This window comes from Littorina saxatilis, linkage group LG2, assembly GCF_037325665.1.
Source record: "Littorina saxatilis isolate snail1 linkage group LG2, US_GU_Lsax_2.0, whole genome shotgun sequence".
Taxonomy (NCBI): domain Eukaryota; kingdom Metazoa; phylum Mollusca; class Gastropoda; order Littorinimorpha; family Littorinidae; genus Littorina; species Littorina saxatilis.
This window is the reverse complement of record NC_090246.1, coordinates 13,396,521-13,415,195: the sequence shown is the minus strand read 5'-3', so window position 1 is coordinate 13,415,195 and position 18,675 is coordinate 13,396,521. Positions and strand designations below refer to the sequence as shown.

Here is an 18,675-nt window from a genome sequence, read left to right as displayed (position 1 = left end):
TGTTTAAGTTAACAAACTTTATCAATAAACTAATATCATGTTAACCAAAGATTTAAAAAAAAACATTCCAGCCTAAATTTTTTTTTAAATCAATTTTGCTATTATAACGTACTTTTTTGCACATGAAGAAAATAAACAAAAATAAACAAATGTCAAAGAGTAAAAAAAAGATTACGGGCAGATGGAGATTTGAACTCGACTCAATCACGCATCAGGCGAACGAGAGAACCGTTCGACCACGGAATCAGTTTTGAAAATAATCGGACACTGTAATGCATTAAAGAAGACGCTAGCACGCTTTCACCACAAGCCGGTATGATAGAGCATCGGTTGAAATCTTTCGCGAGCGGTATCTCGTATTTGTTCGCAATGCATTGGTGCTTAAATGACACCAATGTGTGTCCATGAGGGACATAAATCTACAAACAATATTTTAACAAGATTTATTCAAAATTGACGGTTTTAGAGGAGGGGGATGAGTCCTCTAACTTTACAGCTCGGAGACACCCGGGTAAGTCTTTACCGGAGATTCATGAATAACACTTAGCGGACTTATCGAGCGGAAGTGGTTTTACAGGCCGGTATATGAGTTGCAGCTGTTTCAAGAATACGAGCCCAGGGCGGTGCTGCTTTGACATATAACGTGCGCCTCACACAAGACAGAAGTCGCAGCACAGGCTTCATGTCTCACCCAGTCACATTATTCTGACACACCGGACCAACCAGTCCTAGCACTAACCCCATAATGCCAGACCCCAGGCGGAGCAGCCACTAGATTGCCAATTATAAAGTATGACCCGACCGGGGTTCGAACCCACGACCTCCCGATCACGGGGCGGACGCCTTACCACTAGGCCAACCGTGCCGGTCTTTAGCGTATGGGATTTGTTTAGCATTGCCCAAAATGAGATCGTCGATTGCGGGGATCGTCGATTGCGGGGATCGTCGATTGCGGGGGTCTCCCACAACGGGTAAATTGGGTCGAATTCGACCCCTTCAGGCAAATTAAAGCGCGTGGCTCAGCAATCTAAGCTATTTACCTATTGGGTGAAGAGGCCGTAAGTGAAATTGTCTTTTGTTTCGGCTTGCAGGTCCGGCGCTCTGCTGATGGACGTGTTTCTCTATGTTGGCGGGTGGTGGATTAGTTGTTGTTGATGCGAAAGTGTGAAAAGTGTTACTTTTTTTCCCGAGCGTGAGTCTTTTAATGAGTGCTCGTTCAGTCTTCTTTTAGTCTAGGAACATCCCCCCCCCCCCCCAGCCCACCCGCCCCTTGACCCCCCCCCCACCACCACCACCACTAACCCTAACCCCACGCCCTTACCGTTTTTAGTTTTCTCGTTTTCTTCTTTTTTCATTCTGGCTGTTGTTATTTTTTTTTCTCAGATTTGTGGTAGTTTTAAAAGGGGATCTCACTGTAAAAACGCATCCTCCTCCTCCAAAGTCACCCTGCCCTTTTTAAGCATGGTTGCTTGAGTCAACGAAAAACAACAAATCGTCACGCTCATAAGAACAAGAAATTCCTCCGAGGTAGGAAAAACACCCCCGTTGGTCAAAGGGAAATAACCATTCTCACTGCCACCAACTGAGAAGGTTATTTCCCTTTGACCATTAACATGTCCCTCTATAAGTCCTTGTAGAATCTTAATCCACCAATAACTCCCTAACCGTGTGTTTGACTGGTCCCAATTTTTGTAAGGACCGTCTCAGGAATGTATAGAACCTGTTCACCAAGTTTGGTGACGATCGGTCCGTTCATTCTTGAGATCTATATGCGAACACAAACACACACCCAAACAAACAAACAAACACATCGAGCGAATCCTATACACACCCCTATACCGGGGGTGTAACAATACCTAACTCAGTGTTAGGTATTTCTGCAGTGAGACTACAGGGGAAGCTACTGGAAGGGTACCTGTCATGTGATAGAGAGTACACACTCTCAGACCATCGGAAATCATTGTCACGGTTACGTAAGCAAAACTGCCGTTCTCGTTTCTGAGTCAGGCACTTATCAGCAGAGGCTGCTGTTTTCATACAGAAAGACTTGTTTGGTGTGCAAAAGCTTATGTGGGTTGTTATGCAGTTGTGCTAATTGAAAACGTTGCTGACAGCTCTTTAACTCTCGCTTATCCCGCTAAAAACAGCTCGAGATAGGCAGTTTGCAACTTATTACTAAAATAAGATAGGCAGATTGTTCAGAAACCGAAAACGTTTTTCTCAAAACACTAAAAACAAGTCGCGTAATGCGAAATTACTACATTTAGTCAAGTTAAATAAATCCCTGCGCCTTGAATATGTGCGCGATATAAATTGCATAATTTTTTTTTTTTTAAATCACTGCGCTTACCACGGAATACGCGCGATATAAGCCTCATATTGATTGATTGAAGTTGTCGAACTCACGGAATGAAACAGAACGCACTGCACTTTTTCACCAAGACAATACAGCTTCGTCAATCCCCCGCACGTGTAAAACGCAGTAAAATTGACAAGCCAGTCAGTATAGCGTGGTAGAGGTTGTGTTTAGCAGCGGAGAGCGCGTTTTTCTGTATCTCTATTCTTTTTAACTTTCTGAGCTTGTTTTTAATCCAAACATAACACATCTATATGTTTTTGGAATCAGGAACCGACAAGGAGTAAGATGAAATTGTTTTTAAATCGATTTCGGAAGTTTAAATTTAATCATAACTGTCATATTTTTAATTTTCAGAGCTTGTTTTTAATTTGAATATAACATATTTATATGTTTTTGGAATCAGAAAATGATGAAAAATAAGATGAAATGGTTTTTGGATCGTTTTATAAAAAAATAATGTTAATTACAATTTTCAGATTTTTAATGACCAAAGTCATTAATTAATTGTTAAGCCTCCAAGCTGAAATGCAATACCAAAGTCCGGCCTTCGTCGAAGATTGCTTAGCCAAAATGTCAATCAATTTCATTGAAAAATGAGGGTGTGACAGTGCCGCCTCAACTTTTACAAAAAGCCGGATATGACGTCATCAAAGACATTTATCAAAAAAATGAAAAAAAGTCTGGGGATATTATTCCCAGGAACTCTCATGTAAAATTTCATAAAGATCGGTCCAGTAGTTTACTCTGAATCGCTTTACACACACACACACACACAAACACACACACACACACACACACACACACACACACACACACACACACACACACACACACACATACACACACACACACACACACACACACACACACACACACACCACGACGCTCGTCTCGATTCCCCCTCTATGTTAAAACATTTAGTCAAAACTTGACTAAATGTAAAAATGACATAGGCAATAATTATCTTATGAGTGTGTGACGTAATGTGGCTGAGTATGGACATGGGCAGTAAAAATCATCGGCAGACCTACCACAGCAAACTTATAATCCTTTCGTGTTTCTCATTCGATTCAATAATTCACATCATTTTATCATCTATTCCTTGATTGGTCTGAACACTTTAAAATTAGAAATCTACCTTCTTTCCGCCTGATAATGAATGCTTTTTTTTTAAAACAAATCTAATACCGTAACTGATGGTGTATCTGTTTAGCTTTTGATGATTTGGTAACAGATTTTCAATCGTGTCCATGCCAAACACACATTTTCTCACACCACTTGAAAGACTGAGCCGGCACCTACATGAATCTTAATAACACCACATTCTCTTGGAAAAACCCGGGAAGCTGAAAACTTTCAAGACTTCACACAATGATTTCTAATCAAACACAGGACCTTGAAAAAATGGGCATAAGGTGTGGTCGCTCCGCGTGAGAAAACTCACATATGACTTATTTCACAGTGCCGAATGCGTGAGAAAGCCGTTGTGGCAATGCGGTCGAACACTGTGGCACTGCTTGCGTAAACATGCACGTGCAAGCCCAAGGAATCTTGTCTGCTGTGCAGGAAAGAGGCGGGGACTGAGAAAAACGAAAAAGAATGCTGGCGTATGTATGAGAATGACGTTCAAGTTGTTTCCCTCGTCATCAGCAGAAATCCCACACGCATTCTATCAATCGTTGGAGCAACAAGTGTTTGACTAAGGAACCTGTCAAACTGACTGGGTCAAGGTCTGTGTGTTACTTGGAAACGTTTGAACCGGGTTAATTACTGAGCAAATGATGATGCACGGGGGCGGCATGTCCTTGAGTACCGACAAGAAATTAAATTAAAAAAAATATAAGACAGTTTACACAAAGTGGGTGAGCTAAAATAAAAATATATGCGGCATGACATGACGACGAAGACGAAAACACACCAAACAAAAACAGACAAACGTTTGATGTTTACAGGTTAGGTGTAGGACTTCCGGCGTTTGTGCTGGACTCGGAACCATCTACAGTTTGCAGTCATGTTTCAGGTCATAGCTATGCCGGATTTTTTTTAAAATCACAGTTTGGTGAAACGGCATTTAAACCGGCTGAAGGTCAAACCTTTTTGGCGTGCAGACCTGTCTACCGATAATCCTCTTGTCCTAAATTGCCTCCCACTTTCATTTACCTGTATACAGGAACGTTCTGCGATCGTCATTTGTTTTTTGAGCTAAAGAAGTTGGCCAGAGTTTACGTCAGAATCTTAATCTTGTTCATTTCAATGCTTGAGATTGCATCAGTGGTTCCGTATAACTCAGTCTTAACTTACTCTATTGAACATGTCGTATGCATGCAGATTGCTACCGGCACGGTTGGCCTAGTGGTAAGGCGTCCGCCCCGTGATCGGGAGGTCGTGGGTTCGAACCCCGGCCGGGTCATACCTAAGACTTTAAAATTGGCAATCTAGTGGCTGCTCCGCCTGGCGTCTGGCATTATGGGGTTAGTGCTAGGACTGGTTGGTCCGGTGTCAGAATAATGTGACTGGGTGAGACATGAAGCCTGTGCTGCGACTTCTGTCTTGTGTGTGGCGCACGTTATATGTCAAAACAGCACCGCCCTGATATGGCCCTTCGTGGTCGGCTGGGCGTTAAGCAAACAAACAAAACAAAAAAACAACAAAAATGCAGATTGCTTACTTCAATTTGTTTCTCGGAGTTAACGACAGGTTCTACTGTATAGTTACAAAAGCTCCATCATTCGGTTTTAAACAGACATCTCCAGAGACTAGTCGACGATGTCAGCAAATCGTGCGCGGCAACCATGTTCAATGAAACAGCGTCACGCCTCTGACAGTGCAAGTTTTTGGCTTGGAGCCTGTTGAACGTGCACATCAGTGACGGCTTGTTGACAAGGTTTGCTTGACGCAATGACCGTGACGATGCTAGTGTTCACGGACTGATGATTACGGAGCCTGACGTACATATTGCATGTGCGGCTTGCTGGTGGAATTAGCTCTCTTGTGGGTTCAAGTCGGGGATGGATTTGGTGGCTTGGTGTTTAAGGGGAACATTTGAGTTTTCTCTGAACTTTTTGGTAAAATATACATGGGTGAGAGAGTGAGTAGTGAGTGAGTAAGTGGGTGAGTGAGAGAAGAAGAAGAGAGAGAGAGAGAGAGAGAGAGAGAGAGAGAGAGAGAGAGAGAGAGAGAGAGAGAGAGAAGAGAGAGAGAGAGAGAGAGAGAGAGAGAGAGAGAGAGAGAGAGAGAGAGAGAGAGAGAGAGAGAGAGAGAGAGTCTGTCTGTATGTCTATCTCTCTGTGTGTTTTGTAATTTATTGTCATTGATCTGCTGACACTTTATTCTTTCTTGTCGATAAACATTCCGTATCCTTTTCGCCCCGTGTGCCTCTCCTCTTTATTCTCAATTTATTCTTCGTTCGTTTGTTCGTCAGTTTGTTTGTTTGTTTCTGTTTGTTTGTTTGTGTGTTTGTGTGTGTGTGTGTGTGTGTGTGTGTGTGTGTGTGTGTGTGTTTGTGTGTGTGTGTGTTTTTGTTTGTTTGTTTATTTGTTAGTTTGTTTATTTGAATGAAAGCTACCAATGTAACAAATTCAACTCACTGAAACTGACAAACCAACACAAATCAGATGCAAGCACAATCCTTCGCAAGGGACACAACCCAGTCAGAGACTTAAACCCGAGTCTAGATAGTAAAAGCAAAAGGGGGTTCTCTATGTCCCAAGGGACAGTGTCGGGGTGGGAACCGTTGCTGTTGTCAAGTGGAGGCGAACAGCGGGGAAACGACAACTTGTTTTCGTGCGGAACTGATGACATTGCAACGTGGGAACAGTCTTAACTAGAGAATTGTAGAATTAGTTTGTGGCACACCGAGACCTACGCGTGTGCTCTGATTACAGTTCCCGGGCCACAAAAAGCAAATACATGCAGAATAACAAACACACAAACAATCAAACCAATAAAAAACAAAACACTTAGAGAAACAGAAAAACAAAGAAAGAGAAACAAAAGGATACACGACAAATAATGACAAAAAACACACAAAAAACAATCATGTGAGTGAGCGAGAGTTTAAACCAAACAACGTTTAAACGGAAAAAGCCAAAGCAAAAGAAACAAAAGTTATCAACTCTGACTGAGCTTTTAGTATATGTTTGAGTAAACCCGGTGTCACGAACTGAAAACTCAGTCTGCCTGAACAATCCTTCTCATTGCGGTCAATGCGCATGCGCTAACATGGGGAGATTAATCAGGTCGTGAACAACCTAACCCTAACCCTTACTCTAACCCTTACCCTAATCCTAACCCTAACCCTAACCCATGGTTCGTTCGGTCAAAGGGTCGCATTTTTTAAGTCCAAGATTGGCGCATGCGCATTGACCGCAACGAGAAGGATTGTTCAGCAGAGGTTTCAGTTTGTGACACCGGCGCAAAGAATAGAACTGTTTTTTTTTGTCTTTCGCAACACTGCATGCATATTCACTTCAAAGACCATATGATATAAGGTCTGCGTACTCATGAATCTTTCGTTTTGTTCATTTTTATGCGTAAGTGTATATGAGTGTGCATGAGTTGTTACAAATTCTCGTATTATTATTATTATTATTAATCAAATGTTTCATAAACTAACCTTTCGTGTGTTTTGATTTTTCGTTTACTTCAGTCACATCTCATAATATGGATTTTTTTCAAAAAGGGACAGGCTTAGGTTGACATCACTACTGCATGGCACTACTGACTTACTGCCAGTTCATAACACCAGCAGGCCTCAGACACACCGAAAAGAAGAAGAAGTAGAAGAAGAAAAACGATGATAATAACAAGAACGACGACTAATTATTGTCATGATCTTGTTTCTGTTCATCCGGCTTTTTTTCTTCATCATCTGCACCTGCATCTGCATATTTATTCTATGCAGATTATTATAATTTTTTTTTTTTTAGTAATATGATTGTTTTAGTGAGGTGTCTTTAAGATTTGGGGGCACAAGGGCCCTTGTTCGTTATACAGGGCAGAGTAAATCAGTGCTTTTCATAATTATAAAGAAATATTCATTCACTCATGTATGTTAGAGTACACAAGGAATATTTCGCCGCAATATTTCCTGTGTTTTGACAAGCTGGGGGCTAAATATTCAGTTACAATTTGTAACATTGACATTGAGATCAAACATGACTTCCCAGTCTGTTCAGTAAAGCAAACTAGATGTTAAATTGTGAAAAATGGAGGTATGTTTGTATGCATATAATTATAATAATAATAATTGAGTCGCTCGAAAGATACATGTATCTCACAAAATCACTAATGATTAGGAAAACTTGAAAAAAAAAGAATCATGGCAGTTACGTTTAGCATTACTACTGGAGAAGATGCAGAGCCGACTAGAGGCTCGCTCCCCAGATATACTTCACACAGACAGCCAATAATGACGAAAGCTACTGTGAAAGAACACTGACATGGTTTGTGTGACTAATTATTCTTTTTGAACCAAGGAGTACTATAAAGCCAAAAGAAGAGTTTTACAGCTGACCGTCAGTTTTTACTTAGTATGCTGGGCAGACTAAAACAGAAAAGCAAGAAAGAGTTGAGAAGGTAGGGAAGAAACTAAAAACATATTTGAATTAACAAGGAAGGAAGAAAGAAGTCGGCCCAGGCATCCGAGGGAACAGAACTTAAAAGTCCTATTGTATCTTATCTACTCAGTTCTTTGACTTGAAATCGCTTGCATCAATGACACCAGCTGTAATTGACTTGCATGGTTCCATTTTGCTGCACGGACAGAGAGAGAGAGAGAGAGAGAGAGAGAGAGAGAGAGAGAGAGAGAGAGAGAGAGAGAGAGAGAGAGAGAGAGAGAGAGAGAGAGAGCTGCTGTAGGGTACCGCTGTGCTCAAGGGGATCCACAAGATTGTTTGAGATAGCCGAGATTTATGGGAAGGGGGGCAACTCTACAAAACTTCCTGTAATGATCCATGCGGTCCCTGTCTCACAGTTGTAAACATCACTTTCCAGGTGGTTAACGCTGCCAAAAAAGAGTCCACCATGTTAACTCCAAGGTTTGAACTTTCTCAAGACGATGACTTCATCATCCTCGTCATTCACGCTCCTTACGCGAAGGTAGCGGAGACGGAATTTCACATTCAAGATGAGATCGTCTGCTTCTACTCCAAACCGTACTATCTTCGCTTACATCTTCCGAATAGAGTCTTGGATGAAGATGATCGTAATGAGGCGACCTACGACGTTGACAAGGGGACGTTCACTGCGAAAATTGGCAAGGAAAACAAGGGTGAGGAGTTCGAGGGACTCGACATGTTGACTAAACTGCTTACACCCCCAGATGGTGGGGAGAAACCGAAATTGTTTTCGCCTGGCCTTGTGGAAGAGATCGGTTCGTCTGATCTAGATCAATCAGCAGTCTCTCCAGAACAGGCTGGAAATTCATCAGAAGGCGTGAAGACGGGTTACGAAGATGATGAAGATGATTTTGACTGGTACATTGAACAGTCTGTTCCGTCAGAGGTGGAAGGGCTTTCTGGTGGTGCAAAGTATGGCTTTGCTCTGACAAAATCTGGAATGTCAGAGAAACTTCTTGAGGAATTCAGTGAGGTTTTGAGCATTAGGGACCCTGACAATATGAGTAGTGCAGAGAAGAGACAACAGAGACTGGCACAGGAGGCGGACAATTTCTGCGAGGAACATTACCTTGCTGATCTGTATGACAATGATGAAATGTCTGAAATCTTAAAATTTGAGCCGTGGTGGTCAAAAGCATGTGCAGACTGCAAACTGTCGGAAGAAGAAAAAGACAAGTTGCTCAAGCTTCCAAAGAAGAAACATCTCATTGATGCAGACGTGTTGCCAACAGTGTACTTGGGCCTGGTTGATATTGTGTTCGCTTATGCGTACAACCACAGAGTACTGTATGGTGAGAGTAACACAGAGTCGGGTTGGACAATCGCAAAACTTGCCGCAACTCTGTCTTGGTTTGAATCCTTCACGTCTCTCCAAGACGTTGTGGTCTCTTGTGTCCGCCGAGCTTTGGCCTACCCATTGCACCGCAACTGGCAACTGTGTGAGAAAGTTTTGGAAGATGTGCAAACTCTTTTTGCCGGGGGGAAGAAGCCTCTTCTCAAGTGTCTGCTTGATGTCCATGCTGCTTTGATTGTCAGTGACCCACACTACATCTTCAATGACCTCTACATCACAGACTACTGTGTTTGGATTCAGTCAGCGAAGAGCAAGAAAATCCAGTCGCTTGCGGATGCTCTGAAGGCTACAGTGGTAGCGAAAAGTGATGTCGGTTTTGAGCTAGAGGAGCTTGAAAATGCTGCCGCATTAGTGGTGAAGGAACAGGAAAGCTGTGTAGGGGAGATAACAAGCAAACTGGGTCAGATGGGCGTCAGAAAATCTGCGTTGGACAGTGATGATGACAGCAACGAAGACGATGAAGATAGTGAAGAAGACAGTGATGAGGACAGTTCTGAGAGTGATACAGACTCTGATGAAAGTGAACAGTCAGATGAAACACATCCACAAAACAATGGACTCCCAGAAAATGAGGGTGTCACAGAAAACAGACAAAATCCAAAGCCAGACAGCGCAAATTCAGAGATTGCTTGACATTTGTTGTTAGGTGACAAATTGAAAACTCGGTGGAACAATTTGAAGCCATTAACCATAGTGTGGACTTTGCTGATTGAGAAATATGGATGAAGAATAACATACTTGCAGTTGTACACAGATGAATTGTTTAGCAATGTTGAAAACTGTCTATATATAATCTGTTTTGAAGGATTTCATATGGTTGTGATGAGTTTTTTGTGCTTTGCCACTGCATTTTGATGCTGAAGTCATCGACCCTGAAGTTTTTACACAACACAGCTTGCAAGCACATGCATGTAACGTAATGTAAAAAGAACTGTGAGAAAAAGTAACATGCAATAGCGTGTGGGTGTGTGTTGCTTGCCATGTGGAAGACCCAATATATGGAAGAATACTGATTAGGCCCCCCCCAAAAAATAGGTCTGTTTACGGTAACATAGGCCCAAAAAATAGGGTCGGTAGGTCGGGATTTTTTTCTTCTTTTTTTTTTCTCTAAAAAACCATATTTTTACGTTATTTTTTTTTTTTCCCCAAATGCCAAAAAAAAGTCTAGGGTAGCGCGAAAAAAATAGGGTCGGTCGGGTTACCGTAAACAGACCTTTTTTTTTTTTTTGGCCTTACAACCCCAGGTTTTAAATCTAATGAAACCTTGATAGGTTTATGTCTGTCGAAAAAAACAAGAGGGAGAAAGGCCAAGAACACATTAACAAACAATGGAAGAAAATGGTTGTGGGAAGGGTGTATTTGTTAGATTGTTTCACTCACATACAGTGTACCGTTTTGATGTTATGCTTTGAAGTCTTGAAATATTCTCCTTCTGGATTTCCCCTGACACCAATTCCAGGGATTTACATGGCTTAGTTGAAGCAATAAATTCCTTTTTGTGTGGGTTGATTTGTTTTATTCTTACAGTTGTATAGACAACTGTCACTAGAGTCAGTCAGTGTGTGCATGGTTACGTTCAGCTGTTTTCCGACAGCTGTTGGATGCATATATTTTCCAGCTGGAGTAGATTAGAAGTGTAATTTTATCTGTACATGTATTAACAGTGGAACCCTCTTGTAAGAACCCCTGATTGAAGACCGTTTACTTAGATTTTCTGTTACCCCCATTTGAAGACCCGCAACTTTTTAACCTACACTTTTTTTTAATAAGAGGTGTTCAACCTGACAGTGCATTCTTCGAGACCTTGCAGTATAAATAAGTGGTTTACTGCTTATCTGGAGAATGTAAGTTTTACATGACCCATACCATCCTAATAGGGATTCAACAACCTACAGTTGCTGCACAAACTTTCTGTCGCACTTGACCCTTTGCCAGGAAGATCATGTGTTGCAAACTATGTCATTGTTCATGTACAATAATTTGTTTGTTCATCAACAATATATCCTTTTGAAATGTAGTCAACAGTAAGCTTTTGTTGTGTTCAAGAATCGCCCGAGTTTTTTTTTATATAAATTTGCAAGGTGGTGGGTTGTTGAATAACCCATGCAGAAGATGAAGGTTTAATTGATATGGTGTTACATGTACATCAATGCTGTTTTTAGAAAGTTTCCCAACTTTGGCCACAGGATGAGTGTAGATTACCTTTAAACCTGTGAAATGCAACCATACAGAAGTGTTCACACACAGAGAAATGTTCACTCTTACACAAAAGTGTTCACAATCACAGACACAAACATGGAAATAGACAAGAGTTTAGAATAATGTACATTGCCTTGTTCAATGAGTTTTTCTTGTACTGATTTTTTAACAGATTCAGTCTTCTTCTTCTTCAGATTAAGTAAAAGCTGTTTGGTTTTGTGTCATGTTTTATCTTTTGGTGTTGATGATCCTTGACCCATGACTTTGTAAGAAAAAGAAAGCTTATACACCAAGAGTATGTAACATATCCAGTGAATAAATTCATCTTTCTTACATCTCTGCAGTGTATGTTCTGTGTGTGAGAGAGAGAGAGAGAGAGAGAGAGAGAGAGAGAGAGAGAGAGAGAGAGAGAGAGAGAGAGAGAGAGAGAGAGAGAAAGGGAGAGAGAGAGAGAGCGAGAAAATGAGAGCGAGAAATGAACGATAAAACTCGGGAGTTATTTGGATTGCAACCTAGTTTATTCCACACACTCTCGGACAGTCACTCACTTTATGAAATATGAGAAAGAAAGAAAAATATGCACAGTTGAATTAAGTTCCAACAGTACAAATTTGTACACCAAGCACACTCGCATTCAATATGTTATGTTTATAAAAATTAAAAAAAAATAGAAACCCAGCCAACAAATTTAGCTGAAAAAAAAACTGCACACTTATTCATATGCTCATTTGACAAATACACACATTCAGTCACTCCACCAACGCTAAAAAGAAATGGGGCAATTTTTGAACATGCAAAAGCCCAACTAAACACAGGTTTCAACAGTCACATATAACTGCTAATCCAAATACCTGATTTCTCTTGAGATCTTCTTCCAAGTTGTTATTTTACACCAGCCTGAGCCAGATGATTTTTACACCAAGCACTTACACAAAAATCTTTTTACTGATAGATACTATTTGAATGAGCTCATTTGCACATTCACAAAGAAAGCAAAAGCCAATGCAAGAAACTGGGAACTACTGATGGGTGTGAAACTTACGCATGCCTTTTGTTTTCTTCGTCACAAGATGACGTTTCAGAAAGCTATTGGGGTAATATCTCATAAAAGACAAAAGTAACAAAAAGCAAAATAACATTTCCTGGTTGATTTTCGAACCCACAAAGCGCTTTTCGTTAAGTCCAGAGAGAAGCACAGCAAGAACTCCACAATAAGCTGTATGGCTTTGCTTCAAGAACTTGCCACAATAAGCTGTATAGCTTTGCTTCAAGAACTTGCCACAATAAGCTGTATGGCTTTGCTTCTTGAAGTTGAACTGAGAAAAGGTCTGAACCAAACGATTCCCTGCCAATTCTGGCATGACACACACTCAGCATGAGGACTGCAGCACATCAAGCTTTTGACATGAACAATAAATTGAATAATGCAGGTCAAAAACACTGGTGATAAAATCTAACAATGGGGATGGTGACAAACATGGCTGCTATCGTTGCTGCTGCTTGGATAAGACCAGTTCTCGGAGACTCTTCTCACTCTCCTTGAGGCTTTTCTCCAGGTATTCCTTGCTTACCTGCACAAAGTGGACATAGTTCATCATTAACCTTCACCAGATCACAAAGTTGGACTACACAGTCCAGATAATGTGGGTAACATTTGTTTGTTTATTTGTTGCTTAACGTCCAGCCGACTACGCAGAGCCATATCAGGACGAGGAAGGGGGGGATGAAGGGGGCCACTTGTCAAGCGATTCCTGTTTACAAATGCACTAACCCATTACTTGTGTCCCAGCAGGCTTTAGTAAAACTAAATTAATACCTACTGGAAGATTACCAGTTTCCAGTATGTTAAAATAGGCTTAACCTATCTACTGCTGGACTTACATCAGAACACCAACAGATTAAACTATACATGAATCGCGAGACAAGCGGCAAGAGAAGAGATTTTTGGAAAAAATACAGGTGAATGAGCAAGAAGGCAGAAAAAAGAAAAGAATTCATGAAGAAAAAGAGAGCATGACAGGAAAGAGGAACCAAAAATCTACCTAACAGCAAACTAGAAAGCTCCTGCGGTTCCAAAAACAGGAGGGGCCTTTAATTTCATAACCGCAGTGCCCCACTGCGGGAAGGGTAACATACCATGCACATTTTCTGAAAGATTTAACATGTATAAAAAGTATGGGTCGCACATACCACCCATGCCAACGAAACATGTACAGTGGTACCTGCGATGTGTGGCCCCTCTGATGAGAGAACACCTCCCTTAAAAGTACACATTCTGAGGTCCCTTTGTCTATTATCTCTACCAAAATAAACCTGTCATGACAGGCCACCTGCAATGTAGGGACACTATGCTGGTCCCAAGGGCGTCCTTTCATGGCAGGTACCACTGTATAAACATTTTACTGCCTCTTTGCAGAGTATGGGTCGCACCACAGCCTACACACCTACACTGTCCAATTAGGGATTAACACTGTAAAATTATTTCTTAAATTCTATAGCTCTCACGACTCGCATCACACGAACTGTGAAGTTCAAATTACATCCTTGTTTGTTAACTCAAACATAATCCTTTCAAAATTGGTTGGCAGGATCTAGGATAGTCAATCGCACTAGCAGTAGCAGGAAGAAGAACCCTTCCATTTAAAGTTACATCAGCACTATCCAACCAGAAAACTGTTCGCTGTATAATAATGATGATAAAAATAATGATAATAACTAGATTTTCTAAAGCGCAGGTCTAAGCTCTTTACATTAAAATGCCCAAAACATAAAGAACACAAATACACGTTGCCACACATAATATTTACGACAATGGAATTGTCTGTATACCTGTATACTTGTCAAACAAGCTTACGTTGATCTCTTAATACTTATGGTTCATTCTATTTCTACTTTACACAGATGGAAAGTATCCATACAAGTTTCCCAAAAGCGTCAACTGTCATTTGTTTAAATATATTCTCTCACTTCTATTGTCTTTATCTTCTCGTCTGCAGCCTTCTTCTTTGCCGTCAAACCGTCTCGGATCTCGGGAACTGTCATTTCCAAAAACCTGTGGAAATAAAATGTAAAAACTCCTTGTAATTGTATAAATGCCCCGACATAAAAAAAAGAACAAAAATATAAATATAAAAAAAAAGCGATGCAGTCTGTTAACATCACCAGCGTTTACTTTATAGAATTTCATGTCATTCTTGTGTGAGAAAATGCAGTCCGCAGGGTTGCATGTGCACATGGACACATTCAGAGTTCAGCAATTTTATTCAATTTTAATCAGTGCTTACCCAGCTATACCCATACAACACTAGGAAATAAGGAATCTTCAGATATAGAACAAAAATCTATTTCGTACTACAATGTATGTGAAAGCCTTATAAAATATGTGTGTGTCTGTGTGCACATGTGTGACAACTATGTGTGTGTGTGTGTGTGTGTGTGTGTGTGTGTGTGTGTGTGTGTGTTGTGGCATGTTAGATCTGTACAATTCCACCAACCGTTACATATCGTTGCTGTCGTGCGCTAACCGTGTAACTGACAAAATATGACAAAAATGTTTTTTCATCTCAAACCCTAATCACAGACTTCACACGTCTTCTATAAATATCTTGTGTCTGCGACCAATGGAAATGCTCTAATTTGTCACATGTTGTACACGCATTTACCGGAAATCCTGTTTTCTCGGACACGCTAACCGTGTATGTGCAGTGAGAGTTCGTTAGGAGTGCCACTTACACGGTTAGGCTCTCTCTCGTTTGACATATATGTGCCACTTACACGGTTAGCTCTCTCTCTACCCGTGTAACTTCAGTCAGATTTTCTGTCGTCAAGCGTGTAACTGAAATAATACGAACATTTTAGATAGTTTGCATTTTTTTTTTACTATATCACATGTTTACACATAGGTAAAGCATAAGAAACAAGTTCATGTCAAATGTGGGATGACGTTGCAGCCGTCAACAACGCGTTTTTTGAGGCTCCTGTAAAATCACTGATTCTGCAGTTGCACGGTTAGCGCACGACAGCGACGATATATGTCTCTATTAGAAATCCCAAAACAGATGGACTGCTAACGGTCCAAACTTCAGAATAAAAAAAAAACAAGAATGGAAGATTATTGGAACGTTTACTTCATAACAACACCAAATATCTCTGCAATCTCTCCAGTAACGTCTCGGTCTCGGTTAAAACTTACATGCTTGTTTTTGTCTCTATTTGAACTCACATTCTTCCAATGCCTTGGTAGACTCTCGTGTCTTCAGGGATTTCTGTCAGTTCACGGTCCACCAGACGTGAGTGCTGCATCTTGCGTTTCAACGTCTCAACCTGGGAGTCTGCTACCTTCAGCTGCTGAGTTGTCTGCACCATCTTCATCTGCATTTCCTGAAACGCCTGCACACAGCAAATAAAAACTAATTTAGTTAATTAAGTAAAAACAGAAAAAATGAAGAGATAATAAGAAGTTTAACCGGGTCCTGCTAATTACCGTCAACTGCCGTCAACTACCGTCAACTGCCCTTACGTATCCTTAGCGGATTATGACTTTATTCAGTTATTCTGCAGAAAAACAGAAATGCTGGAGAAAAACTGTTTGTTTCTGCAGCATTTCTGCATAATGTCATCTTCCGCGAGAGCAACGTTTTTTTCTGCAGTAAAACAGTTTTACTTTTACATTTGTCTTTTCTGCAGAATAACCGAATAAAGTCATAATCCGCTAAGGATAGTTACGGAACTACCGTCAACTACCGTCAACTTTGTGTGTGTCTTGAACTTCTTTTTTTTCCCTAAATGCAGGTGGCTGAGTTCAAAACTTGCGAAGGTAGCGGAATCGCCATTTGGGGCGATAAGCACAGGATTTTTGAGATTCACGAAGTAGAAGTGGATGACTAGGCTGATTTTGATCTTACGAATGTGAGCGACGCTGGGATTTTATACTGGAGCGGCTTCCCCCGAAATCGGCGTATGCTGCCTAAATGGCGGGGTAAAAACGGTCATACACGTAAAAATCCACTCGTGCTAAAAACATGAGTGAACGTGGGAGTCTAAGCCCATGAACGAAGAAAGAAAGAATACTGGAGCGGCATCATTTGTCTTGCTGTCCAGGCTGACAACTAGTGTGAGCGACAAGAAGAAGAAGACTGTGAGCGACGCTGGGATTTTCAAATTAGTAATTAGCAGGACCCAATCGCACGGCTTGCCTGAAAAAATCACGTGCTCGCTCCCGCCTAATCATCCACTTCTACTTCGTGAATTACAAAAATCCCGTGCTTATCGCCCCAAATGGCGATTCCGCTACCTTCGCAAGTTTCGAACTCAGCCACCTGCATTTAGGGGAAAAAAAAGAAGTTCAAGACACACAAAAAAGTTGACGGTAGTTGACGGCAGTTGACGGTAGTTGACGGCAGTTGAAGGTAGTTGACGGCCAGTAGTTGACGGCCGGTAGTTGCCGGCAGTTGACTGTTGTTGACGGTAATTAGCAGGACCGGTTTAACCATATCAGAAGACATATGTAGATTCAGATGCATACAAAACATACATATGTCACTTCACGTGCCCGCACACACACACACACGCACACACACACACACACACACAAACACACACACACTCACACTCACTGAGTCCCATACTAACAGTCACGGTCACAGTTGAAGTGAGTCACAGTCTCTCACACACACATCCCCACAGCCGCACATGGCGACATGCATTTATTCTGAATTAAAGTGAATTGTTTTCGTCAAATGTTAGACCCCTTGCTTTCATATAAAATCTATGTATTCCTCGAATCCGTGTTCAAATAAGGGAAATGCATATAACCTTTGGGAGAAAAAAAATACTGCCATGGTTTACACAAATAGCTGTAGCAACGGCATGTGCATGGAGAACCTAGCAACATCATGAACATGCCAATTGCCATGAGTTATTTTCACTTCCTTCTACTAACATGTTTTATTTCAAGAATTAGATGCTGATCACTTGAATAGATATGTTTAACACTCCTTGACATATTATTTTGAACAAAGAACATTCACTCACTGAGAAAAGGGAATAATTCGACGTTATATCGTACCTTTTTCAGTTCCATGTCTACCGGCATCGACGCCATCTTTGATGTCTTGAGAGGGAGCGATTATATAAACAACAGCTCTTTGTCTTACACAGTGACATTCTCCAAATGTGAGCATATCACTGGTACAACTAATCAAAAATTACTATAATTAAATCCATGTTAGGGTTTAATGTTCCTTATAAACTTTACAGTGTGGATAGTAGTTCAGTTTACATTTATGTTTCACTGTCTTATAATTATTTCTCCCCCCTTTGAAAAGGGACACAAACTTGAGCAAAACTTGGAGTCTCGTGTTGAAGAGTTGTGTCCCTTTTACTGTCAACCAGAAATAAATGTGTCTTGCGAGCTGGAGTTTCGGCGCAGGACGCTAGTTGGGACACAACACAGTGCATGTAACCGGGATGAGGGTGAGACTGACGAAGAAAAAGAACCCCCCAAAAAGAACGTTTTTAAGATGAAAAAATACCCACACCACACGTCGCATGCACGTGATATGTAGCTCGTGAGTGTTCGAAGAGGACAAAAAACTCATTCCCATAATTAGGAAAAAATAAAACTTATGATCCAAAAATGTCGTGGTATTGTATTGTATTGTATTGTATTGTATTGTATTGTATTGAATTGAATTGCATTCTATTATATTGTAGTAGGCTATATTGCGCCGCTAACAACGTTTTCCGGTCGCCAACCGCGGTACGATGTCACTTTTGTTTCTTTCACGTTTGCTTGAAGAAGTAATTTTTAACGGATTAGTTACTATTGATTACAAAAATAAATCCAAAAACAAAGAGACTGCCAACAACCTACCTTTCTTGTTTTTTTTAATTCGTTTTACTATTGATTAATTTATTTTGAGTTTGGTTTGAATTTGCAGACATCGTTAAAGAACAAATTAATAATGCCTCGAGTTGTGTCCAATTTGACGTTCCAATAACCTAAATTCTTGTTTGTTTTTTGTTCTGAATTTTGGAACGTTAGCAGTTTATCTGTCAGTTTTTGGATTTTGTATCCCTATTGATTTTTCTTTTATTGTTGTATCGTGTTAAAATTGTATACACTTTTGGTTCAGTATATCAAG

General features: G+C 40.7%; 2 protein-coding genes across 2 annotated transcripts; one reads left to right on the top strand and one right to left on the bottom strand.

Moving 5' to 3' along the window:
* Positions 1–8,309: 8,309 nt before the first annotated feature.
* On the top strand, positions 8,310–11,885 carry LOC138958238 (protein SHQ1 homolog). The gene has a single exon (XM_070329347.1). The coding sequence runs from the start codon at positions 8,384–8,386 to the stop codon at positions 9,962–9,964; it is 1,581 nt and encodes a 526-aa protein (XP_070185448.1). The 5' UTR covers positions 8,310–8,383; the 3' UTR covers positions 9,965–11,885.
* A 141-nt stretch (positions 11,886–12,026) lies between these two features.
* LOC138958239 (prefoldin subunit 1-like) lies at positions 12,027–17,747 on the bottom strand. The gene is made up of 4 exons (XM_070329348.1): positions 17,598–17,747; positions 15,753–15,919; positions 14,498–14,582; positions 12,027–13,101 (listed from the first exon to the last, which is right to left on the bottom strand). Exons 1-4 carry the CDS (start codon positions 17,631–17,633, stop codon positions 13,015–13,017), a joined length of 375 nt encoding a protein of 124 aa, XP_070185449.1. The 5' UTR covers positions 17,634–17,747; the 3' UTR covers positions 12,027–13,014.
* Between the last annotated feature and the right edge of the window lie 928 nt (positions 17,748–18,675).

Excerpts from the sequence above, each read along its gene's own strand:
- LOC138958239 (XM_070329348.1), bottom strand. The coding sequence starts at position 17,633 with ATGGCGTCGATGCCGGTAGACATGGAACTGAAAAAG. Across the intron at positions 14,583-15,752 it reads TACCAAGGCATTGGAAGAAT|GTTTTTGGAAATGACAGTTC; the intron begins GTGAGTTCAAAT and ends TTATTTCCACAG. Across the intron at positions 13,102-14,497 it reads AGAAGATAAAGACAATAGAA|GTAAGCAAGGAATACCTGGA; the intron begins GTGAGAGAATAT and ends CACTTTGTGCAG.
- LOC138958238 (XM_070329347.1), top strand. The coding sequence starts at position 8,384 with ATGTTAACTCCAAGGTTTGAACTTTCTCAAGACGATGACTTCATCATC.